General features: G+C 57.7%; 1 protein-coding gene across 4 annotated transcripts in view; it reads right to left on the bottom strand.

Moving 5' to 3' along the window:
- The window catches only part of rreb1a (ras responsive element binding protein 1a), a 306278-nt gene that overhangs the window by 159467 nt on the left and 121044 nt on the right, over positions 1-25767 (bottom strand). For 3 of the 4 annotated variants that reach the window (XM_070880283.1, XM_070880287.1, XM_070880285.1), the window contains exons 2-3: positions 19866-20003; positions 14907-15115 (exon numbers count right to left, since the gene is read on the bottom strand). In XM_070880283.1, coding sequence (XP_070736384.1) covers positions 14907-15115; positions 19866-20003 — 347 coding nt within the window. The remainder of the gene's footprint in view (positions 1-14906; positions 15116-19865; positions 20004-25767) is intronic. The other variant, XM_070880284.1, reaches the window with a different exon arrangement.

Here is a 25767-nt window from a genome sequence, read left to right as displayed (position 1 = left end):
CAGTGTGGGACGGATGGTCAGTGCGGGACGGTCAGTGTGGGACGGACGGTCAGTGTGGGACGGTCAGTGTGGGACGGACGGTCAGTGCGGGACGGTCAGTGTGGGACGGTCAGTGTGGGACAGACGGTCAGTGTGGGATGGTCAGTGTGGGATGGACGGTCAGTGCGGGACGGTCAGTGTGGGACGGTCAGTGTGGGACGGTCAGTGTGGGACGGTCAGTGTGGGATGGACGGTCAGTGTGGGATGGTCAGTGTGGGACTGTCAGTGTGGGATGGTCAGTGTGGGACGGTCAGTGCGGGACGGTCAGTGCGGGACGGTCAGTGTGGGACGGACGGTCAGTGTGGGACGGACGGTCAGTGTGGGACGGTCAGTGTCGGAGGGTCAGTGAGGGACGGTCAGTGTGGGACGGTCAGTGTGGGACGGTCAGTGTGGGACGGTCAGTATGGGACGGTCAGTTTCGGAGGGTCAGTGTGGGACGGTCAGTGTGGGACGGTCAGTGTGGGGCGGACGGTCAGTGTGGGTCGGTCAGTGCGGGACGGTTAGTGCGGGAAGGTCAGTGCGGGACGGTCAGTGTGGGACGGACGGTCAGTGTGGGACGGACGGTCAGTGTGGGTCGGTCAGTGTGGGACGGTCAGTGTGGGACGGACAGTCAGTGTGGGACAGTCAGTGTGGGACGGTCAGTGTGGGACGGACGGTCAGTGCGGGACGGTCAGTGTGGGACGGTCAGTGTGGGACGGACGGTCAGTGTGGGACGGTCAGTGCGGGACGGTCAGTGTGGGACGGTCAGTGTGGGACGGACGGTCAGTGCGGGACGGTCAGTGTGGGACGGTCAGTGTGGGACGGACGGTCAGTGCGGGACGGTCAGTGTGGGACGGTCAGTGTGGGACGGACGGTCAGTGTGGGACGGTCAATGTGGGATGGACGGTCAGTGCGGGACGGTCAGTGTGGGACGGTCAGTGTGGGATGGACGGTCAGTGCGGGACAGTCAGTGTGGGATGGACGGTCAGTGCGGGACGGTCAGTGTGGGACGGTCAGTGTGGGACGGTCAGTGTGGGATGGACGGTCAGTGTGGGATGGTCAGTGTGGGACTGTCAGTGTGGGATGGTCAGTGTGGGACGGTCAGTGCGGGACGGTCAGTGTGGGACGGACGGTCAGTGTGGGACGGTCAATGTGGGACGGTCAGTGTCGGAGGGTCAGTGAGGGACGGTCAGTGTGGGACGGTCAGTGTGGGACGGTCAGTATGGGACGGTCAGTGTCGGAGGGTCAGTGTGGGACGGTCAGTGTGGGACGGTCAGTGTGGGATGGACGGTCAGTGCGGGACGGTCAGTGTGGGACGGTCAGTGTGGGACGGACGGTCAGTGCGGGACGGTCAGTGTGGGACGGTCAGTGTGGGACGGACGGTCAGTGCGGGACGGTCAGTGTGGGACGGACGGTCAGTGCGGGACGGTCAGTGTGGGACGGTCAGTGTGGGACGGACGGTCAGTGTGGGTCGGTCAGTGTGGGACGGTCAGTGTGGGACGGACGGTCAGTGTGGGTCGGTCAGTGTGGGACGGACGGTCAGTGTGGGACGGTCAGTGTGGGTCGGTCAGTGTGGGATGGACGGTCAGTGTGGGACGGACGGTCAGTGTGGGTCGGTCAGTGTGGGACGGTCTGTGTAGGACGGTCAGTGTGGGACGGACTTTCAGTGTGGGACGGACTTTCAGTGTGGGACGGTCAGTGTGGGACGGACGGTCAGTGTGGGACGGTCAGTGCGGGTCGGTCAGTGTGGGACGGTCAGTGTAGGACGGACGGTCAGTGTGGGACGGTCAGTGTGGGACGGTCAGTGCGGGATGGTCTGTGTGGTACGGTCAGTGTGGGACGGTCAGTGTGGGACGGTCAGTGTGGGACGGTCAGTGTGGGACGGTCAGTGCGGGACGGTCAGTGCGGGACGGACGGTCAGTGTGGGACAGTCAGTGTAGGACGGTCAGTGTGGGACGGTCAGTGTGGGATGGACTTTCAGTGTGGGACGGACTTTCAGTGTGGGACGGTCAGTGTGGGACGGACGGTCAGAGTGGGACGGTCAGTGTGGGACGGACGGTCAGTGTGGGACGGTAAGTGTGGGATGGTCAGTGTGGGATGGACGGTCAGTGTGGGACGGACGGTCAGTGTGGGTCGGTCAGTGTGGGATGGACGGTCAGTGTGGGACGGACGGTCAGTGTGGGACGGTCAGTGTGGGACGGTCTGTGTGGTACGGTCAGTGTGGGACAGTCAGTGTGGGACGGTCAGTGTGGGACGGTCAGTGTAGGACGGACGGTCAGTGTGGGACGGTCAGTGTGGGACGGTCAGTGCGGGATGGTCTGTGTGGGACGGTCAGTGTGGGACGGTCAGTGTGGGACGGTCAGTGCGGGACGGTCAGTGCGGGACGGACGGTCAGTGTGGGACAGTCAGTGTAGGACGGTCAGTGTGGGACGGTCAGTGTGGGATGGACTTTCAGTGTGGGACGGACTTTCAGTGTGGGACGGTCAGTGTGGGACGGACGGTCAGAGTGGGACGGTCAGTGTGGGACGGACGGTCAGTGTGGGACGGTAAGTGTGGGATGGTCAGTGTGGGATGGACGGTCAGTGTGGGACGGACGGTCAGTGTGGGTCGGTCAGTGTGGGATGGACGGTCAGTGTGGGACGGACGGTCAGTGTGGGACGGTCAGTGTGGGACGGTCTGTGTGGTACGGTCAGTGTGGGACAGTCAGTGTGGGACGGTCAGTGCGGGACGGTCAGTGCGGGATGGTCTGTGTGGTACGGTCAGTGTGGGACAGTCAGTGTGGGACGGTCAGTGTGGGACGGTCAGTGCGGGACGGTCTGTGTGGGACGTTCAGTGTGGGACGGTCAGTGTGGGACGGTCAGTGTGGGACGGTCAGTGCGGGACGGACGGTCAGTGTGGGACAGTCAGTGTAGGACGGTCAGTGTGGGATGGACTTTCAGTGTGGGACGGACTTTCAGTGTGGGACGGTCAGAGTGGGACGGTCAGTGTGGGACGGACGGTCAGTGTGGGACGGTCGGTGTGGGTCGGTCAGTGTGGGTCGGTCAGTGTGGGTCGGTCAGTGTGGGACGGTCAGTGTGGGGCGGTCAGTGTGGGACGGTCAGTGCGGGTCGGTCAGTGCGGGGACGGTCAGTGCGGGACGGTCAGTGTGGGACGGTCAGTGTGGGACGGACGATCAGTGCGGGACGGTCAGCGTGGGACGGTCAGTGTGGGACGGTCAGTGTGGGACGGACGGTCAGTGCGGGTCGGTCAGTGTGGGACGGTCAGTATGGGACGGTCAGTGTGGGACGGACAGTCAGTGCGGGACGGACGGTCAGTGTGGGACGGTCAGTGTGGGACGGACGGTCAGTGCGGGTCGGTCAGTGTGGGACGGTCAGTGTGGCACGGTCAGTGTAGGACGGACAGTCAGTGCGGCACGGACGGTCAGTGTGGGACGGTCAGTGTGGGACGGACGGTCAGTGCGGGTCGGTCAGTGTGGGAAGGTCAGTGTGGGACGGTCAGTGTAGGACGGACAGTCAGTGTGGGACGGACGGTCAGCGTGGGACGGACGGTCAGTGCGGAATGTACGGTCACTGCGGGATGGTCAGTGTGGGACGGTCAGTGCGGGACGGACGGTCAGTGCGGGATGGTCAGTGTGGGACGGTCAGTGCAGGACGGACGGTCAGTGCGGGACGGTCAGTGTAGGACGGACGATCAGTGTGGGACGGTCAGTGTGGGATGGTCAGTGCGGGACGGACGGTCAGCGTGGGACGGGCGGTCAGCATGGGATGGTCAGTGTGGGACAGACGGTCAACGTGGGACGGACGGTCAGCGTGGGACGGACGGTCAGTGTGGGATGCTCAGTGTGGGACGGACGTTCAGTGTGGGACGGTCAGTGCGGGTCGGTCAGTGTGGGACGGTCAGTGTGGGACGGTCAGTGCGGGTCGGTCAGTGCGGGTCGGTCAGTGTGGGATGGTCAGTGTGGGACGGTCAGTGTGGGACGGACGGTCAGTGTGGGACTGTCAGCGTGGGACGGACGGTCAGTGTGGGACTGTCAGTGTGGGACGGACGGTCAGTGTTGGACGGACGGTCAGTGTGGGACGGTCAGTGTGGGACGGACGGTCAGTGTGGGACGGACGGTCAGTGTGGGACTGTCAGCGTGGGACGGACGGTCAGTGTGGGACTGTCAGTGTGGGACGGACGGTCAGTGTTGGACGGACGGTCAGTGTGGGACGGTCAGTGTGGGACGGACGGTCAGTGCGGGATGGTCAGTGCGGGATGATCAGTGCGGGACGGTCAGTGCTGGACGGTCAGTGTGGGATGGACGGTCAGTGTGGGACGGTCAGTGCGGGACGGTCAGTGTGGACAGGCGGTGTGGGATGGACCGTCAGTGCGGGACGGTCAGTGTGGGACAGTCAGTGAGGGACGGTCAGTGCGGGACGGACGGTCAGTGTGGGACGGTCAGTGCGGGACGGACGGTCAGTATGGGACAGTCAGTGCGGGACGGTCAGTGTGGGACGGTCAGTGCGGGACGGTCAGTATGGGACAGTCAGTGCGGGACGGTCAGTGTGGACGGTCAGTGCGGGACGGTCAGTGTGGACGGTCGGTGTGGGATGGACCGTCAGTGCGGGACGGTCAGTGTGGGGCGGTCAGTGCGGGGCGGTCAGTGCGGGACGGTCAGTGTGGGTTGGTCAGTGCGGGACGGTCAGTGTGGACAGTCAGTGTGGGTTGGACCGTCAGTGCGGGACGGTCAGTGTGGGACGGTCAGTGCGGGACGGTCAGTGTGGGACAGTCAGTGTGGAACGGTCAGTGTGGACGGTCAGTGTGGGACGGTCAGTGCGGGACGGTCAGTGCGGGACGGACGGTCAGTGTGGGACGGTCAGTGCGGGGCGGTCAGTATGGGACAGTCAGTGCGGGACGGTCAGTGCGGGACGGTCAGTGTGGGACGGTCAGTGCGGGACGGTCAGTGCGGGACGGACGGTCAGTGCGGGATGGTCAGTGCGGGACGGTCAGTGCGGGACAGTCAGTGCGGGAGGGTCAGTGCGGGACGGTCAGTGCGGGACGGTCAGTGTGGACGGTCGGTGTGGGATGGACCGTCAGTGCGGGACAGTCAGTGTGGGACAGTCAGTGTGGGACGGTCAGTGTGGGACGGTCAGTGTGGGACGGTCAGTGTGGACGGTCGGTGTGGACCGTCAGTGTGGGACAGTCAGTGTGGGACAGTCAGTGTGGGACAGTCAGTGTGGGACAGTCAGTGTGGGACGGTCAGTGTGGACGGTCGGTGTGGGATGGACCGTCAGTACGGGACGGTCTGTGTGGGACGGTCAGTGCGGGACGGTCAGTATGGGACAGTCAGTGTGGAACGGTCAGTGTGGGACGGTCAGTCTGTGTGGGGCAGACGGGCTGACATTCAGTGCGGGACGGTCAGTGCGGGACGGACGGTCAGTGCGGGACGGTCAGTGCGGGACAGTCAGTGTGGGACAGTCAGTGTGGGACAGTCAGTGTGGGACGGTCAGTGTGGACGGTCGGTGTGGGATGGACCGTCAGTACGGGACGGTCTGTGTGGGACGGTCAGTGCGGGACGGTCAGTATGGGACAGTCAGTGTGGAACGGTCAGTGTGGGACGGTCAGTCTGTGTGGGGCAGACGGGCTGACATTCAGTGCGGGACGGTCAGTGCGGGACGGACGGTCAGTGCGGGACGGTCAGTGCGGGACGGTCAGTATGGGACAGTCAGTGTGGGACGGTCAGTGCGGGACGGTCAGTGCGGGACGGTCAGTGTGGACGGTCGGTGTGGGATGGACCGTCAGTGTGGGACGGTCAGTGTGGGACGGTCAGTGCGGGACGGTCAGTATGGGACAGTCAGTGTGGAACGGTCAGTGTGGGATGGTCAGCGTGGGATGGTCAGTCTGTGTGGGGCAGACGGGCTGACAGTCAGTGCGGGACGGTCAGTGTGGGACGGTCAGTGCGGGACGGTCAGTGCGGGACGGTCAGTGCGGGACGGTCAGTGCGGGACGGTCAGTGCGGGACGGTCAGTGTGGGACGGTCAGTGCGGGACGGTCAGAATGGGACAGTCAGTGTGGAACGGTCAGTGTGGGACGGTCAGTGTGGGACGGTCAGCGTGGGATGGTCAGTCTGTGTGGGGCAGACGAGCTGACAGTCAGTGCGGGACGGTCAATGCGGGACGGTCAGTATGGGACGGTCAGTGCGGGGCGGTCAGTGTGGGACGGTCAGTGCGGGGCGGTCAGTGCGGGACGGTCAGTGTGGGACGGTCAGCGTGGGATGGTCAGCGTGGGATGGTCAGTCTGTGTGGGGCAGACGGGCTGACAGTCAGTGTGGGACGGTCAGTGTGGGACGGTCAGCGTGGGACGGTCAGCGTGGGATGGTCAGTCTGTGTGGGGCAGACGGGCTGACAGTCAGTGTGGGACGGTCAGTGTGGGACGGTCAGCGTGGGACGGTCAGCGTGGAATGGTCAGTCTGTGTGGGGCAGACGGGCTGACAGTCAGTGCGGGACGGTCAGTGTGGGACGGTCAGCGTGGGATGGTCAGTCTGTGTGGGGCAGACGGGCTGACAGTCAGTGCGGGACGGTCAGTGTGGGACTTGGGAGTTGGCGACGAGGAGCGGTCGAGAACAAGGGCCGCTTTTTTGCCATGGTCATTTGCTGTCCAACCAGCAGCAAACGTAAACTGTTTCTATCAACCCCTTGCCGTTCCTAACACCAAGCAAGACTTTCCTGAAACACATTGGGTGCGGCTTAGAAATATCGAACCATACGGCACAGGAGAAGGCCACTCGGCACATCGTGTCTGTGCCGACTGTGAAAGGCGATTCAATCGCATTTCAGGGAAGTTTGAAAGGGCTCTCTCGTACTGTGCTCCTATGTAAATTAATATATGCAAATGCATCCGTGTGTATATATATATATATGTGTGTGAATGTCTGTCTGTAGATCTGTGTGTGAATATTCTGTGTTTTAAAATGGCTCGAGTCTTTTTACATCGGTGGTATAGCTACATGATGATCTTTGATATAGAAGGTACAGTCCGCATTTGAATTATTGTGATGCCCCTCCTGGCCAAATAACCCACCAGCACTCACTGTCCACGCAGGAATAATGGCCACTTGGGCAAGGTACTGAAGGAGCGAGGCGACACGTGGAGCTGGAACTCCAACGGGAGTTAACCGTTCGGGAGAACAAGGTTGGGAAAAGAAATGAAAACGGTGGGAGAACATTGGAGAAGGAAAGAGACGGGACGCAGCTCGCGGAGGCAATCAGGAAAAGGTGCTCGGAATGGCCTGGATCCCAATCTAAAAGCACCCCAGACACGCCGCTGACCTTGCTCAACATTACACAACATTCTAAACAGCCTTAGCTGCCAAATGTTTCCGGATTTACCTCCCTAAACCTCTCCACCTCTCCTTTCTCCTTTAAAGCAATTGATCCAGCTCTTGGTCACCTGTCCCTAATACCCCCTCGTGTAGCTCAGTGTCTGATAACGCCTTGGGATGGTTTACATAAAGGCACTACATAAATACAAGTTGTTGTTGTACAGAGCACGGGGTGTCACAGCGCACAACAGAACCCAGGGTGAAGCAAAGCGGGAAGGGGATTTTTGAGGTATTGCTATATTTCAGGCGGTGCGTGCGCTGGGCAGCGGAGAAACCGGGGTCAATTGTGCTGAAGTGGAGCTCGGCCATGGGGAGCATCACCACTACCCTGTCGCAAGCTGCTGTTTCCCAATGCCAGGTGGAGCAGCCAGCCAGACGACTGTGGGCTTGGGACTGTGCCAGTGGGCTGACGAGTCAGTCAAGATCCGAGCTGTAGTGTTTACCCCCACCCGGCGTGTCAGAACCTCTGCCACCGAGTTAAAAATACCTTGCTGACCAAGCCCAGGAGAGAGGATGGGAGGGAACTTTCCTGCAGCGAGGTTGGAGTAATGCTTTGTGTGGCATCTCCCTGCCTACAACCCACTGCCTCTCTGCTGGGCTCAGTTAGACTTTATTCTGCGTTTCCCTGGTCTCCAGGAACCAAAATACCGAGTGAAGTATTCCGTGTCCGAGGATTACAGACGCCTGCACTCTGGGACATGTGCCTTTCAGTTTAACAATGTGATTTGAGGTGGGATTCTGGGATTTTTCCCTCTCTCTCTCTCTCTCTGTTTAACCTTGGATTGAAGATCAGAGCTACCTGCCCCGCTGAATATTGACTCCACGGTTGATCATTAACCAGCCGCAGCACTGACTCCCATACCAGAACACGGCACGGTGCAGGGGACAGGTCAGCCAAACAAGGGAACAACTCCACACTCCACTGCAGGCAAACGTGCAAATGTTCATCAGCCCACAACAGCTGCTGCTTCAAGCTTTCACCGCCCTGCAGCCGGAGCAGGACTTTCAAAAAACCCCTTATCTAAAAGCAAATGCTTGGTGAAAAATGTATTTTCAGCATCTTGCTTTTTTAAAACGAGAAATTCTCCATTTCTAAGCACATTTGACCGGGGCCAAAAGGCCCGATACATTTTCATCATATGGCTCATTGCATTTACAGCTCAGTCAGCTACTTTCCATCATGTCTGGAGCTGATTATTTCACAGCCCGTTGCTCAATCAGTCCGGAGCTCAATTATACCGAAGTACTGATGCTCCAGTCAGTTCTGCCCTGCCCTGCAGCACAGCCTCGACATAACCAGTCCCACCGTTTCCCCCAGTTACATCCCACTGTCTGAACCTTTGCATTGAGATTGTGTGCAGTTTGCTCATTCTCCTTCTCCTAGATGAGACGTTAAACCGAGGCCCCGTCTGCTCTCTCAGGTGGATGTAAAAGATCCCAGGGCACTATTTTGAAGAAGAGCAGGGGAGTTCTCCCCGGTGTCCTGGGGCCAATATTTATTCCACAATCAACATCACTAAAACAGATTATCTGGTCATTATCACATTGCTGTGTGTGGGAGCTTGCTGTGCACACATTGGTCGCTGCGTTTCCCACATTACAACAGTGACTGCACTCCAAAAGTACTTAATTGGCTGTAAAGCGCTTTGGGACGTCCGGTGGTTGTGAAAGGCGCTATATAAACGCAAGTCTGTCTTTCCTGAAGGTGCCAACTCTTTGTTGGGGGGTTGGGCTCCTTTGGCACATTAGCGAGTGAATAACCTTCGAACCTGGGCAGAGGTCAGCGAGTAACCTTCGAACCTGGGCAGAGGTCAGCGAGTAACCTTCGAACCTGGACAGAGGTCAGCGAGTAACCTTCGAACCTGGGCAGAGGTCAGCGAGTAACCTTCGAACCTGGGCAGAGGTCAGCGAGTGAATAACCTTCGAGCCTGGGCAGAGGTCAGCGAGTAACCTTCGAACCTGGGCAGAGGTCAGCGAGTGAATAACCTTCGAGCCTGGGCAGAGGTCAGCGAGTAACCTTCGAACCTGGGCAGAGGTCAGCGAGTGAATAACCTTTGAGCCTGGGCAGAGGTCAGCGAGTAACCTTCGAACCTGGGCAGAGGTCAGCGAGTAACCTTCAAACCTGGGCAGAGGTCAGCGAGTGAATAACCTTTGAGCCTGGGCAGAGGTCAGTGAGTAACCTTCGAACCTGGGCAGAGGTCAGCGAGTAACCTTCGAACCTGGGCAGAGGTCAGCGAGTGAATAACCTTTGAGCCTGGGCAGAGGTCAGCGAGTAACCCTCGAACCTGGACAGAAGTCAGCGAGTAACCTTCGAACCTGGGCAGAGGTCAGCGAGTATTTGACCGCCTGGGAGACGGAAGGGAGGATCCCTCATTACCTGATGGTCACACCATGGAGGGGTGGGGGGGGGGCAGGAACCCTGGCCGCCTCTGACCCTCCCGAAGCAGGCTAGACTCAGGCCACCCTCCTGCCGCGGGTCAGACCAGCGAACGCGACCTTGCCCCCTCCTCTCCCTCCGCACCCTCGCGGCTCAGGGTCACATGGGCCGTTTTCATTATACATTTCGTCATTTTTGTTGCCTCCATGGAATGAGTTACGCTTCAGTGGTTAAAGGGGCTTTTAAAGAAAGTGATTATGCAGAGATTTATAAATTCACCAAGACAAAAGCTCCAGGTTTAGCTCAGGGCACGAGTGTGGTTAGGGGTATGGGGTGGGGGGACGCGGTGAGGGGGGCAGGAGGCCCATTGAAGCTCTTCCCGGCCTACAAGGAAACCGCGGAAAACATCCTCCTCCTCCTCGGCCTGTTTCCTGCGGCGATCCCGGCAACCTTCGCCGGTCAACCTACCGGCGGCAAAACCTGCTCACAAGCTGACCAAGGCGTGCCAGTTACAATGGTGGCTGTGGGAGGCAGTGCGAAGACACAGAGTGCCACACGGCACGGATTGTGAACCCGCTACAGAAGATATGCCTGGGCCCCAGGCTCTGGAACTCCCTCCCTAAACCTCTCCGCCTCTCCGCCTCTCTCTCCTCCTTCAATACGCTCCTTAAAACCTCCCTCTTTGACCAAACTTTTGGTCACCGGCCCTAATATCTCCTTACGTGGCTCAATGTCACATTTTGTTTGATAATCACTCCGCTGAAAGGCCTTCGATGGTAAAGGCACGATATAAATACAAGTTTTTGTGTATTAAAGTCACACAATGCCATTTGCGAAATGACCGGTGTATTTTATTGGGTTACCTCAGCCCATGCTCATTAAACAGGAGGGGCTTCCTGTACCCCTCCCCCCAGAGTGACGGAGGGGCTTCCTGTACCCCTCCCCCCAGAGTGACAGAGGGGCTTCCTGTACCCCTCCCCCCAGAGTGACAGAGGGGCTTCCTGTACACACCCAGAGTGACAGAGGGGCTTCCTGTACACACCCAGAGTGACAGAGGGGCTTCCTGTACACACCTAGAGTGACGGAGGGGCTTCCTGTACACACCCAGAGTGACAGAGGGGCTTCCTGTACACACCCAGAGTGACAGAGGGGCTTCCTGTACACACCTAGAGTGACGGAGGGGCTTCCTGTACACACCCAGAGTGACGGAGGGGCTTCCTGTACCCCTCCCCCCAGAGTGACAGAGGGGCTTCCTGTACCCCTCCCCCCAGAGTGACGGAGGGGCTTCCTGTACACACCCAGAGTGACGGAGGGGCTTCCTGTACACACCCAGAGTGACAGAGGGGCTTCCTGTACACACCCAGAGTGACAGAGGAGCTTCCTGTACACACCCAGAGTGATGGAGGGGCTTCCGCTATTGCGAGGCCTAATGGCGATGTGACAGCTCTCTCGTGTACTGCGAGGCCAAGGACAGTGAGCCAGCTCAGCCTGGGGAGACACGTGGCCTTGCGAGGGGAAACTCACCAATCAGGAAACAGACACCACTCTGACCGCATTTATTATTTCTGTTGTTCTCGAGGAACAGCACCTAAGTCCAAGGCACTTCACAGGAGCGTTATCAAATAAAATGTGACTCTGAGCCACATAAGGAGATATTGGGGTAGGTGACCAAAAGGTTGGTCAAAGAGGCAGGTTTCAAGGAGTATCTTAAAAGAGCAGAGAGAGGCGGAGAGGTTTAGGGAGGGAGTCCCAGAGCTTGGGGCCCAGGCAACAGAAGGCACGGCCACCAATGTTGGAGCGATTATAATCAGGGATGGTCAGGAGGGCAGAATTAGAGGCGCGCAGACATCTCGGAGGGGGTTTGTGATGGGGCTGGAGGAGATTACAGAGATAGGGAAGGGTGACGGGGCTGGAGGGGGTTACAGAGATAGGGAAGGGTGTAGGGACTGGAGGGGGTTACAGAGATAGGGAGGGGTGTAGTGACTGGAGGAGGTTAGAGAGATAGGGAGGGGTGTAGGGACTGGAGGGGGTTACAGAGATAGGGAGGGGTGTAGGGACTGGAGGGGGTTACAGAGATAGGGAGGGGTGTAGGGACTGGAGGAGGTTACAGAGATAGGGAGGGGTGTAGGGACTGGAGGGGGTTAGAGAGATAGGGAGGAGTGTAGGGACTGGAGGGGGGTTAGAGAGATAGGGAGGGGTGTAGGGACTGGAGGGGGTTACAGAGATAGGGAGGGGTGTAGGGACTGGAGGAGGTTACAGAGATAGGGAGGGGTGTAGGGACTGGAGGGGGTTACAGAGATAGGGAGGAGTGTAGGGACTGGAGGGGGTTACAGAGATAGGGAGGGGTGTAGGTACTGGAGGGGGGGTTACAGAGATAGGGAGGGGTGTAGGGACTGGAGGGGGTTACAGAGATAGGGAGGGGTGTAGGGACTGGAGGGGGGTTACAGAGATAGGGAGGGGTGTAGGGACTGGAGGGGGGTTACAGAGATAGGGAGGGGTGTAGGGACTGGAGGGGGGTTACAGAGATAGGGAGGGGTGTAGGTACTGGAGGGGGGGTTACAGAGATAGGGAGGGGTGTAGGGACTGGAGGGGGTTACAGAGATAGGGAGGGGTGTAGGGACTGGAGGGGGTTACAGAGATAGGGAGGGGTGTAGGTACTGGAGGGGGGGTTACAGAGATAGGGAGGGGTGTGGGGACTGGAGGGGGTTACAGAGATAGGGAGGGGTGTAGGGACTGGAGGGGGTTACAGAGATAGGGAGGGGTGTAGGGACTGGAGGGGGTTACAGAGATAGGGAGGGGTGTAGGGACTGGAGGGGGTTACAGAGATAGGGAGGGGTGTAGGGACTGGAGGGGGTTACAGAGATAGTGATGATCCAGTTACTGATTATTGAGGACGGTTCTGTGGTGAATTGAATGAGGCGAGGTTTGATTACAATGGACACACTCTGGATTCCTGTCTGTGGGAATAAAGCTGCACGACGATTCGTATCTGGCCCTGTCTGATTAAAGTGTTTCAGGCTGCAGATAGATTAAAGGCACATCTGACATTTGCCTCTGATCGCAATGAGGAAACAATTGTTGGTCCGCTGGGTAACCCTGCTGTATAATCAGACACCGCTCTACAGGCACAGTCCTGAATGCAAGGAGCTCACACCACTTCGAGCATCTTGCAACAGTGAGTATTTTATTTACACACACAATCACACATTCAGACACACTCACACAGACACACACTCACACACGTAGACACACTCACACGCAGACACACACGCAGACACACATACAGGCACACATACTCACACACAGACACGCACACACTCGCAGACACACACTCTCACACAGACACGCACACACTCACATGTGTCAATGAATGATAAAACTGACACATGGCTGAAATCTCGGTTTGAGCTCGGGCTGTAAGCCCTTCTGCAAACACCATCCGCTGGAGCACATTTCATCACATACCCAGTCCGACGGATTCCGAGCCGAGGACCGAGTTTGCAATCTTATGGTTAATGGGTGGCAGGGAATTTATTGGGATGAACTCCACGGTATTGATGTCAGGGTTCTCCCGTCAAGGACCGAGTTGTGCTATAATCAACGGTCAGGGTTTTCGGACTTTTTATGCTCACGGGCTGCGAGCCAGAGAGATACTGCCCCTGACACACCGATACAATCCGTGCCCCGTCGATTTCTCTATCGCAGGCGACCAATACCAACAAACCTTGGCTGGGGATTGGGTTCGGAGGGATGGACTGAGGGGTTGCCTGTGGACCCAGATATTGGTCTGATGTGTGGGTTACCAATTGTGTAGAGGGGTTGTGATTAACCACGTGGAGCAGAGAGATAACGACAAAACCATTATTCTGACAAGAAAGAAAGACTTGCATTTCTATAGCGCCTTTCACGACCTCAGGACGTCCCAAAACGCTTTACAGCCAATGAAGTACTGTTGGAGTGTAGTCACTGTTGTAACGTGGGAAACGTGGCAGCCAATTTGCGCACAGCAAGCTCCCACACACAGTAATGTGATAATGACCAGATAATCTGTTTCAGTGATGTTGGTTGAGGGATAAATATTGGCCCCAGGACACCGGGGAGAACTCCCCTGCTCTTCTTCAAAATAGTGCCCTGGGATCTTTTACATCCACCTGAGAGAGCAGACGGGGACTCGGTTTAACATCTCATCCAAAAGACAGCACCTACGACAGTGCGGCGCTCCCTCAGTACTGCCCCTCTGACAGTGCAGCGCTCCCTCAGTACTGCCCCTCTGACAGTGCGGCACTTCCTCAGTACTTCCCCTCCGACAGTGCGGCGCTCCCTCAGTACTGCCCCTCCGACAGTGCAGCACTCCCTCAGTACTGCCCCTCCGACAGTGCAGCACTCCCTCAGTACTGCCCCTCCGACAGTGCAGCGCTCCCTCAGTACTGCCCCTCCGACAGTGCAGCGCTCCCTCAGTACTGCCCCTCTGACAGTGCGGCGCTCCCTCAGTACTGCCCCTCTGACAGTGCAGCACTCCCTCAGTACTGCCCCTCCGACAGTGCGGCGCTCCCTCAGTACTGCCCCTCCGACAGTGCTGCACTCCCTCAGTACTGCCCCTCCGACAGTGCGGCGCTCCCTCAGTACTGCCCCTCCGACAGTGCAGCGCTCCCTCAGTACTGCCCCTCCGACAGTGCGGCGCTCCCTCAGTACTGCCCCTCTGACAGTTCAGTACTGCTCCTCTGACAGTGCAGCACTCCCTCAGTACTGCCCCTCCGACAGTGCAGCACTCCCTCAGTACTGCCCCTCTGACAGTGCGGCGCTCCCTCAGTACTGCCCCTCCGACAGTGCGGCGCTCCCTCAGTACTGCCCCTCTGACAGTGCAGCACTCCCTCAGTACTGCCCCTCTGACAGTGCGGCACTCCCTCAGTACTGCACTGGGAGTGTCAGCCTGGATTTCTGTGCTCGAGTCCCTGGAGTGGGACTTGAACCCACGACCTTGTGACGGAGAGCCGAGTGTGCTGGTCACTGAGCCACGGCTGATGAGGGGGAAGTGTATGTCTGGTTGATCAATCCCTGGGGGGCTGAGTGAAGGGTTAAGGAGGGTCTGTGCAAGCACGGTGTTGCAGTGCCGGGAGCCTCCTGGGGAGCTGCCTTTCACTCAGTGCCTACCTGCTTCACCTTCGCGTTTCGAGTCGAAGACAACGACTTCAAGGGACTTTTGTTATTGGGCGTGTCGCCCGCCTCTCCACTGAGGCTTCCCACGTTCATCACCGTCGACATCATGGACTTTACTGACGACAAGTCATCATTCTCGGGATGGTTGGGCAGGATCAGCGCCGTCCCCTTGGTGTTGGTGATCACCTCGGTCTCTCCCTCTGCTGGGACACAACACACTTTGCTCAACAATGCCCCCCGCACATTTCACCACACACTGGAATGGACAACAGAAACATCTGCACGCCTGACACGGCATGCCCGGCACACAGCGGGTATGGGCACAGGCTGTCAGGACGTGACCACCTTTCCCCACACACCAAGCCCAGTCACAGACAGGAGCCAAAAGGGGGCAGAGGTCAGGGGGCAGAGGGCAGGGGGCAGGTCAAACCCAATGGCTGGACGGTAAGTATCAGAGCCAGAGGCAGCTGTGTACAAGGTTAGACTGACACACCTGGGTTTGAAACCCAGAGCATCCTCAGTACATGCATAGTGACATTGTTTGTGCCATGTTTATTTACACTGTACAGAGAAAGTTACAGTTGTACAATGATCGGTTCTGTCCTTCCAAACACCAGTGGTGTGTGCGTAGAACATTTCGATCTGTTCCAGGACAATGTGGTGTGACAGTCCGTCACACTGGGGCTCGCAATGCGAGCAATGGAGCGGTGATAAATTGATAGCGTTGCACAAGAATCGTTTTAGCAGGAGTGTATTTGCACCAATGTGTTAATTAACCCGAGTGTCGACACTGCAAGTCCGATTTGAAATGAGACCAGTTTTGTGCATTTACTGAAGGTGTGTAAGGCTGTTTGTCGATTATATCGGGCGCCGTACAATATCGAGTGGAAAACTTCTTTAACTCGTCCTTTAAATGGGCAACGAGAGACAGCCATCAAAATATTAAACGTACGGTTTAATATAAAATATTAAACGATAAAGAAAGGCCTGTCCTCTGTGCAAGCTGTCCGAATCCAGTCACGAGGATCAAGCGATTTTCAAGCTCAAAGCTCCAATGGAGGGGCAGCAGGAAGGTTAAAATGTTTTCAAGCATCATCGGGAGATTATTTCCTCACTATCCTTGTGGTGCTGTGCGTTTACAAAGTGGGGTCTACACTAATCTTCGCCTCAAATGGCATTTTATTCGGTGTTGAGAAAATGACATTTCTCACCATCAAATATATTTGTACAAAGCTTTGTGCCGACTTCTGACTGGGGGTGCTGGGGAAGAAATGGCCTCAATATACCACACTAAAAGTGAGGTTTCCTTCAGTTAAAGGAACATTTAGGGCTAGAAATTCGTTAGCGCCATGGTCGGGGCGCTAAGTTTGTTAGCGCCATGGTTGGGGTGCTAAATTCATTAGTGCCATGGTCGGGGCGCTAATCATTCTCTCCTCCAGCGATACTCAGCTTTAGCGCTCCAAGAGGGACGTGGAACAATGAATCAAGCGCTAACCACTTCTCTGAGGGCACTAAAGTCCAAGAGCGTTGTAACGGGATCAGAGGCGACTTTCCTCGCTGAAAGAGAAGGGCCGATGATGCTGCATGAGCCAGTTGTCGGCAGTTCTGCGTTGCCAGGCGACCTGGGCGACTGCCATTCCAGCCCCAAAAACTCTCGCACCAGCGAAACAGGAAAAACTCTACGCAGGCACCAGACGGGTACGAATAATTAATGGTCGCGCTGGCTGAAAACCATTGCCTTTAATGAGGGCTCCACGGGCGGCTGGCGGAGGTCACAGCGCCTCCTCTCGCTGCCATTGTTCACGCCCGCTGATACAACAGGGGGCGGGGGGCAATTTCACATCCGGGGCGCTAACTTTGTGGGGTCACGATCTGCGATGCGCTTGAGGCTCGGGCGGTGGGAGTTAACGGCAGCGTTAAACGTCACTGCATTCACCGTGTTCGGGCGCTGACCCTTTAGCGCCCCATTAGCACCCCTCACCAGGCGTTAACGGGAGGCGCTAACCCATCGAATTTTTCCCCAAAGACTTTCGAAGTCTCTCATAAAATAAAATACAAAATCAGGAAATGCGGGAAATACTCAGCGGGTCGGGCAGCGTCTGTGGAGAGTGAAACACAGTTAAGGTTTCCGGTCGATATCTCTGTGTCTCGCTCCACAGACGCTGTCCAACCTGCTGAATACTCCCAGCATTCTCTGTCCATATTCCAGGTTCCCAGCATCCTCAGCGTTCCGCTTTGGCCTTGGTCCCAATTCTCTCCCGTTCATTAGTGGCCCCGCCTCTCTGGAGCACGTTGGTTCCTGTTCGGACCTGGCCAACGGCCACCGACACGTTTCAAGTGCCTTGCCTGTTCTTCACACCTGAGCCTGACGCGTGAGTGACAGCCGGCTATTGGACTGTAGTGGGCATCACAGGCAGACTTGACACTGTCCTTCCGTGTCAACACACCCTTACTGTCCAGCACAGGTTACTGGATTGTGAGTGGGAATGGGACCCTCAGCTCATTCCCTTACCCTTCGTCCAAAAACTTGCAGCAGCTATATAAGAACATGAGAATTATGAGCAGGAGTCGGCCATTCGGCCCCTCGAGCCTGCTCCACCATTCAATAAGATCACGGCTGACCTTCGACCTCAACTCCACTTTCCCACCCGATCCCCATATCCCTCGATTCCCCGAGAGTCCAAAAATCTATCGATCTCAGCCTTGAATATACTCAACGACTCAGCATCCACAGCCCTCTGGGGCAGAGAATTCCAAAGATTCACCCCCCTCTGAGTGAAGAAATTCCTCCTCATCTCAGTCCTAAATGGCCGACCCCTTATCCTGACACTGTGACCCCTGGTTCTACATTCTCAGATGCAGCTGAGATCCAGCCAACAGATGGAGTGTCCTATCTATCATCCCCCGCTCGGAGTGGGTCAGTGCCACGTTGCCCCCCCCGCACATCCCCCATCCCCCATCCCTCACCCCCCTGTACCACACCCCCCATCCCCCATCCCCTTGTACCCCACCCCCCCATACCCCACCTCCCCCCCGTACCACCCCCACCCCCGTATCCCACCTCCCCGCATCCCTTCCCCCCTCCCCTGCATGACCCCCTCTCCCACACACCTTAACCCCCCCCGCACCCATCCCTCCCTCCTCCCCCCACACCCATCCCTCCCTCCCCGCCCCACACCCATCCGTCCCTCCCCCCCCCCACACCCATCCGTCCCTCCTCCCTCCCACACCCATCCCTCCCTCCTCCCCCTCACATCCATCACTCCCTCCCCCCCACACCCATCCCTCCCTCCCCCCCCCCACACCCGTCCCTCCCTCCCTCCCCCCCCCCACACCCATCCCTCCCTCCCCGCCCCACACCCATCCGTCCCTCCCCCCTCCCACACCCATCCCTCCCTCCTCCCCCTCACACCCATCACTCCCTCCCCCCCACACCCATCCCTCCCTCCCTCCCCCCCCCACACCCATCCCTCCCTCCCCGCCCCACACCCATCCGTCCCTCCCCCCCCTACACCCATCCGTCCCTCCTCCCTCCCACACCCATCCCTCCCTCCTCCCCCTCACACCCATCCCTCCCTCCCCGCCCCACACCCATCCCTCCCTCCCCCTCCCCACACCCATCCCTCCCTCCCCCTCCCCACACCCATCCCTCCCTACCCCCCCACACCCATCCCTCCCTCCCCACCCCACACCCATCCCTCCCTCCCCCCCCACACCCATCCCTCCCTCCCCACCCCACACCCATCCCTCCCTCCCCACCCCACACCCATCCCTCCCTCCCCACCCCACACCCATCCCTCCCTCCCCCCCCACACCCATCCCTCCTTCCCCAACAACACCCATCGCTCCCTCCCCCCCCCAACACCCATCGCTCCTTCCCCCCCCACACCCATCGCTCCTTCCCCCCCCACACCCATCGCTCCTTCCCCCCCCACACCCATCGCTCCCTCCCCCCCCCACACCCATCCCTCCCTCCCCCCCCACACCCATCACTCCCTCCCCCCCCCACACCCATCCTTCCCTCCCCACCCCCACACCCATCCCTCCCTCCCACCCCCACACCCATCCCTCTCTCCCTCCCACACACCCATCCCTCCCTCCCCCCACACCCATCGCTCCCTCCCCCCCCCCCACCCATCCCTCCCTCCCCCCCCCCCCCACACATCCCTCCCTCCCCCCCCCCCCCACACCCATCCCTCCCCCCCCCACACACCCACCCCACCTCCCCCTGCGGCTGCTACAGGGGGGTAGGGCCAATATTGATGGATCTCAGACCCAAGAGGGTTACAGCCAGTTTAGGAAGTGGTCCAACACAATGTTCCCCCCCCACCCCCCCAAGCATGGCGCGCTCCGATCGGGAGCCCCCTCCCCCGGCACACTCCGATCGGGAGCCCCCTCCCCCGGCACACTCCGATCGGGAGCCCCCTCCCCCGGCACACTCCGATCGGGAGCCCCCCCCCCGGCACACTCCGATCAGGAGCCCCCCCTCCCCGGCACACTCCGATCGGGAGCCCCCCCCCCCGGCACACTCCGATCGGGAGCCCCCCCCCCCCGGCACACTCCGATCAGGAGCCCCCCCCCCCCGGCACACTCCGATCAGGAGCCCCCCCCCCCCCGGCACACTCCGATCGGGAGCCCCCCCCCGGCACACTCCGATCAGGAGCCCCCCCCCCCCCCCCCGGCACACTCCGATCAGGAGCCCCCCCCCCCCCCCCGGCACACTCCGATCAGGAGCCCCCCCTCCCCCCGGCACACTCCGATCGGGAGCCCCCCCCTGGCACACTCCGATCAGGAGCCCCCCCTCCCCCAGCCACTTTTCTGTCGCCGCTGCAGAAGATGCGGTGTAAATTTAAAGGACCCCCACACGAAGAACAAGGGGAGGGGGCTTCAGTCCAACGCTCTTTGTTCAGGGACAAGAAAATAAATCCCCAACTGTCTGGAGTCACAAATTACCTCCATTTTCCTTGTGGGTTTTAGACTCGATAGCAACATCATCTTCCTTCTGGTCCACGCTCCCACTGGCCGACGACGTCAGTTTAGTGCGAGATGTCAGTCCCGCGTCAACCTTCTCTTCAGACCCATTGTCCACCACTGCAAGAGCAAGACGGAAAATGCAGAGTAAGGGCTTGACTGGATAAACAGTGAGCGGACAGAGTCAGCACGCAAACTATAACCGAGGCAATGTCGTGGTGACGTGGCAACATGGGCTGGTCACAGGCTCCTGGAGCACATGTTCACCCAGCAGTTAAATGGTGAAGGACTGTTGAGCTCGGGATATCACGCCTGGCTCTCCCAATATAGCTGCATGTGTAGCAGGTCTTCCCAAAGTGCAAACTGATCCAGCCTCCTGCACAGATCCTGACTGCACAGTCCTTTAACTGCCTGACACGATGAGCTATTGATCAAAAAGGGTTATTTTCTCTCCTCATGAGGCCACCAAATCTTGGACATCCCTTTGACAGAGAGCCATAGCTCAATCAGAAGCTTACATCGTGGGTCTCAACATCCGTGCCTTTGTTACCTCCAAACTCGACTATTCCAACGCACTCCTGGCCGGCCTCCCACATTCTACCCGACGTAAACCAGAGGTGATCCAAAACTCGGCTGCCTGTGTCCTAACTCGGACCGAGTCCCACTCACCCATCAACCCCTGTGCTCACTGCCCCATGTCCTAACTCGCACCAAGTCCCGCTCACCCATCAACCCCTGTGCTCACTGCCCCATGTCCTAACTCGCACCAAGTCCCGCTCACCCATCAACCTCTGTGCTCACTGCCCTGTGTCCTAACTTGCACCAAGTTCGCTCACCCATCAACCCCTGTGCTCGCTGCCCCATGTCCTAACTCGGACCGAGTCCCGCTCACCCATCATCCCCTGTGCCCCGTGTCCTAACTCGCACCAGGTCCCGCTCATCCATCACCCCCTGTGCTCCGTGTCCTAATTCTTACCGAGTCCTGCTCACCCATCATCCTCTGTGCTCGCTGCCCTGTGTCCTAACTCGCACCAAGTCCTGCTCACCCATCACCCTCTGTGCTCGCTGCCCCATGTCCTAACTCGCACCCAGTCCCGCTCACCCATCACTCCCTGTGCTCACTGACCATGTCCTAACTCGCACCCAGTCCTGCTCACCCATCACCCCCTGTGCTCGCTGACCTACATTGGCTCCTGGTTAAGCAATGCCTCGATTTCAAAATTCTCATCCTTGTTTACAAATCCCTCCATAGCCCTCGCCCCTCCCCATCTCTGTAATCTCCTCCAGCCCCACACCCCCCGAGATGTCTGCGCTCCTCTAATTCTGCCCTCCTGAGCATCCACCATCGGTGGCCGTGCCTTCTGTTGCCGGGGCCCCAAGCTCTGGAACTCCCTCCCTAAACCTCCTTTAAGATGCTCCTTAAAAGCTCCCTCTTTGACCAAGCCATGCCCCAACATCTCCTAATGTAGCTTGGTGTCAAATATTGTCTGATAACGCTCCTCTGAAGCGCCTTGGGACAGTTTACTACGTTAAAGGCACTATTTCAATACAGGTTGGTGTTGTTGTTGGACTGTTTAGAACAATTACTATAGTACAATTTGACTTGGTATGTTCGAGGAAGGTGATCACACCGACTGCTTGATTACAGCATCTTGCTATCTGCAAATTGGTGGCGCGCTTGTCAACATTACAACAGTGACCGCACATCAAGATTGGTCCATTGGCCATGAAGCGCTTTGGGGCGTCCTGAGAATGTGACAGGCGCTATATTAATGCAAGTCTTTCTTTCTTCGCCTTATCCAATGTTTTATTGTGGAGTTACTGGAACTAAAATGGTTGACTCCAAGGATGAAGTGATGAAGGAAGAGTGTGCTCGGTATCTGTACCAGAGAGTGTCCGAGCCCCTGTACTGACCCACGCTGTTCAGGGCTGTACTGATGAGGACAAAAGGTCCTGGACATTCAAAAAAATCATATGTAAACTTTAATGCATTTGCTCATCAAGTTACTGCACGCTGTTACCCTGAGGATATAAACCCCATGCCCTGCCTGAGTGTGGACACTGGACCTAACTGTTGTGACTGGATGCGGAGCACACGTGGTCACATCCATAACGCAAGGGGCGGGTGATGTTATATTGGGAACAAGCGTTTCGCAGGACTTATGGTCATTGGGAACAGCTCAAGCCTCCGAGCGGGAGACAGAAGGAACAAGCTGTCTCGAGCTGGCCAGAGCAATACTTGTAACCGTTGGGGAAATACACTGCACTCCCTCTAATGACTCCATAGATCAAACGTACCACGTGACCCCTGGGCTGTAGAACCCAGGTACAGTCTGCTTCCTGCTGTGTGTGACTTCAGGCAAGAGCAAGGAGCTGAGGCTATAACCATTGGCCTGAGGTGGGTGAACACGAGTCACAGATCTCGGTCCTAATCACAAAGGGGTTACCCCAGTGTCACCAGGCCAGGCCTGAGTCCGGCTCACTGGCTCAGTTCCTGCAGGGATTCCAACACACATGGACCCAAGTCCCAGCATCAGGACACAAGGAGAAGGAAGAGAGAAACGGGCAAAAATACAAGTCATAGGCTCCATAAACACTCATGTCAGTTGGGGGAAAAAAGGCATTTATACAGCTCCTTGCACATTCTCGGGACACTGCAAACCGATGAAGTGTTGTCACTGCTGCTTGGCCCACCTCCTCGGCCACTTAATCTGTTTCTCGTGATGTATAAATATTGGCCAAGTCACCGGGAGAACTCCCCCTGCTACTCATTGAATCGTGCCACAGGCTCTTATACATCCCCTGAACAGGCAGACAGGGGCCTGGGTTTAACACCTCATCTGAGAGACGTACCCTCCGACAGTGCAGCACTCCCTCAGCACTGCCCCTCCGACAATGCAGTACTCCCTCAGCACTGCCCCTCCGACAATGCAGCACTCCCTCAGCACTGCCCCTCTGACAATGCAGCACTCCCTCAGCACTGCCCCTCTGACAGTGTGGCGCTCCCTCAGTACTGCACCTCCGACAGTGCGGCGTTCCCTCAGTATTGCCCCTCCGACAGTGCGGGGCTCCCTCAGTACTGCCCTTCCGACAGTGCGGCACTCCCTCAGCACTGCTCCTCCGACAGTGCAGCACTCCCTCAGTACTGCCCTTCCGACAGTGCGGCCCTCCCTCAGCACTGCCCCTCCGACAGTGCGGTGCTCCCTCAGTACTGCCCCTCCGACAGTGCGGCGCTCCCTCAGTACTGCCCCTCCGACAGTGCGGTGCTCCCTCAGTACTGCCCCTCCGATAGTGCGGCGCTCCCTCAGTACTGCACCTTCGACAGTGCGGCACTCCCTCAGTACTGCCCCTCCGACAGTGCGGCACTCCCTCAGTACTGCCTCTCCGACAGTGCGGCTCTCCCTCAGTACTGCCCCTCCGACAGTGCGGTGCTCCCTCAGCACTGCCCTTGAACCTGGCTGGTCGGGGCTTGTGACTACGTGCTAGTTGCTGCCTGAGACAACCTATCCTTTAACGGAGGAGATTCCTGCATGTGATGGTGTGCACGTTCTCAGATACGGCCAAAGAGCGTCCTGTCTCACTACCCCTGGTGTGAGACAATTGTTTGAGAACAGAGCCCGAGCTGGGAGTACGGGACAGCTAACTAAAATATAATTTATGTGACCTGATACGATGCTCACTTTAATCAACAGACACTCCCACTTTCTCCTGAGTGGGAGGGTGGCAGACACTGCCCCGGGGCCGGGCCCGAGCGACCCGAGGGCCGAGTGACCCTGGGGGGCCCAGCGACCCGGGAGCCCATCGACCCGGGAGCCCATCGACCCGGGGGCCCATCGACCCGGGGGCCCAGCAACTAGGGGGCCCAGCAACCAGGGGGCACAGCGACCAGGGGGCCCAGCGACCCCAGGGCCCAGCGACCCCAGGGCAGGGGGGCCCGAGCAACGGGCTCTCTGGAAGCTGCTGAGAAGATGCAGGCAGCAGCATTGATGGCAGCCCACCCTGCACTCCCCCCCCAACCCTGCACTCCCCTCCCCCCCTACCCCCCCCAGCCCACTCCCCTCCTCCCCCACCCTGCGCTCCCCTCCCCCCCTCCCCCGAGCCCACTCCCCTCCCCCCCCACCCTGCACTCCCCTCCCCTCCCCCCCACCCCCCCTGGCCCACTCCACCAATCGGCCATTATCAGCAGGCCATGAGTTGTAGGTCAATGCCACACAGGTCACACCTCACAGCACCACGGTCACTGAGGCTAATCGCTGCCTGAATCAATAAAGGGATAAATGTGCAGGCTACAGTGAAATAACAGATAGAGGCCTCTCTAGTCCGTAGACAACACTTTCACTCAGCCAGTGCCCGAGATCCCACCAAAAGACCACAAGAGATAGGAGCAGGAGTCGGCCATTCGGCCCCTCGAGCCTGCTCCGCCATTCAATAAGATCATGGCTGACCTTCGACCTCAACTCCACTTTCCCGCCCGATCCCCATATCCCTCGATTCCCCGAGAGTCCAAAAATCTATCGATCTCAGCCTTGAATATACTCAACGACTCAGCATCCACAGTCCTCAGGGGCAGAGAATTCCAAAGATTCACCACCTCTGAGTGAAGAAATTCCTCCTCATCTCAGTCCTAAATGGCCGACCCCTTATCCTGAGACTGTGACCCCTGGTTCTAGACTCCCCAGCCCGGGGGAAACATCTTCCCTGCATCTATCCTGTCAATCCCCCTCAGAATCTGGTATGTTTCAATGAGATCACCTCTCATTCTCCCACACTCCAGAGAGTATCGGCCCAATCCACTCAATGGTAGTGAAAGTGATTTTACTCCCGGGCGTGGAACGAGGTGGTCATGTGACTGAGGAGGACTCCCAGGGGGTCCCAGGGCCAGCCTCCCATTATCCCATTGCTCCACCTGCACAATATTCAGTTTTCCCGAAGATATGCACCAGGAGCACATTTGTGGTAAGTAACTGCGTTCAGTCTTACAGGAAGTAAAAAAACAACACTGGAGAAATGCTTCCAAAAGGCAGGCACCTTCCTTGCTGCTCAGTCACAATTGGAGCCAGAATGTGAGCTTTATGTCAGGCACTGAAAGCTGATGGTTATTTCGATGGAGTGGCAATCGCTCAGTGACCGACTGGAAGCTCCATCTGATGAGAGCACGGTGCCATTTTGCGGCACTTCAGGTTTAAGGGGGCGGTGAGAGGGGGAGGGAAATCACAGGATGGAAACACATTTTCAGAAAGGGGCTCGTGTGTCACAGAACTGCTGCAACAGTCTCTGCATCACAGACTTGCAGCGCGACCCCACCCTATAATTGGAGTAAGGAAAGGTCGGCCTTCGGGACAGGGAGTGACGAGACTGCCATTCTATCACACAGACCGTGTCACGCTACCCAAAGTAGCGGCCTGTTTTAACAGGCCCAAACTCCTCAGCCTCCTGAAAACATTTACTCACAAACTTTAATTCCTTTGTGTGTGTGTGTGGTTCTTACAGAAAGGATCCTTTCAAAGTGAATAAAAAGCACAACAGAAATCTTTTCAGAAGGAGGTCTGTGATAAGATAACTGCTGTTAAGATCAATTGTCTTCAAATGTTTGACTCCCTTATCTTCAATACAATTACTATGCATGAGCCAATCTCTATTAACATGTCTTTAGAGAAAAAGATGGAATTGATCAGATCACAGCTAGATGACATTAAATAAAAACCATCTCACAGACTGCCCCGATTGGAGTCAGACATGTAATATTCCGCAGTGCAGGTGTCTCACCTTGCTTGAAAAAATGATTTTGCCAAACTAGCTCACACGATTAAAACGGGATTGCAGTTTTCACACAATCTGCTTTGAGTGGGGAAACGTACAGCGTGAAATGTGCATAGGAAGAGGC

The sequence above is a fragment of the Pristiophorus japonicus genome, chromosome 5, assembly GCF_044704955.1.
Source record: "Pristiophorus japonicus isolate sPriJap1 chromosome 5, sPriJap1.hap1, whole genome shotgun sequence".
Taxonomy (NCBI): Eukaryota; Metazoa; Chordata; class Chondrichthyes; family Pristiophoridae; genus Pristiophorus; species Pristiophorus japonicus.
This window is presented reverse-complemented; position numbering and strand designations above follow the sequence as displayed.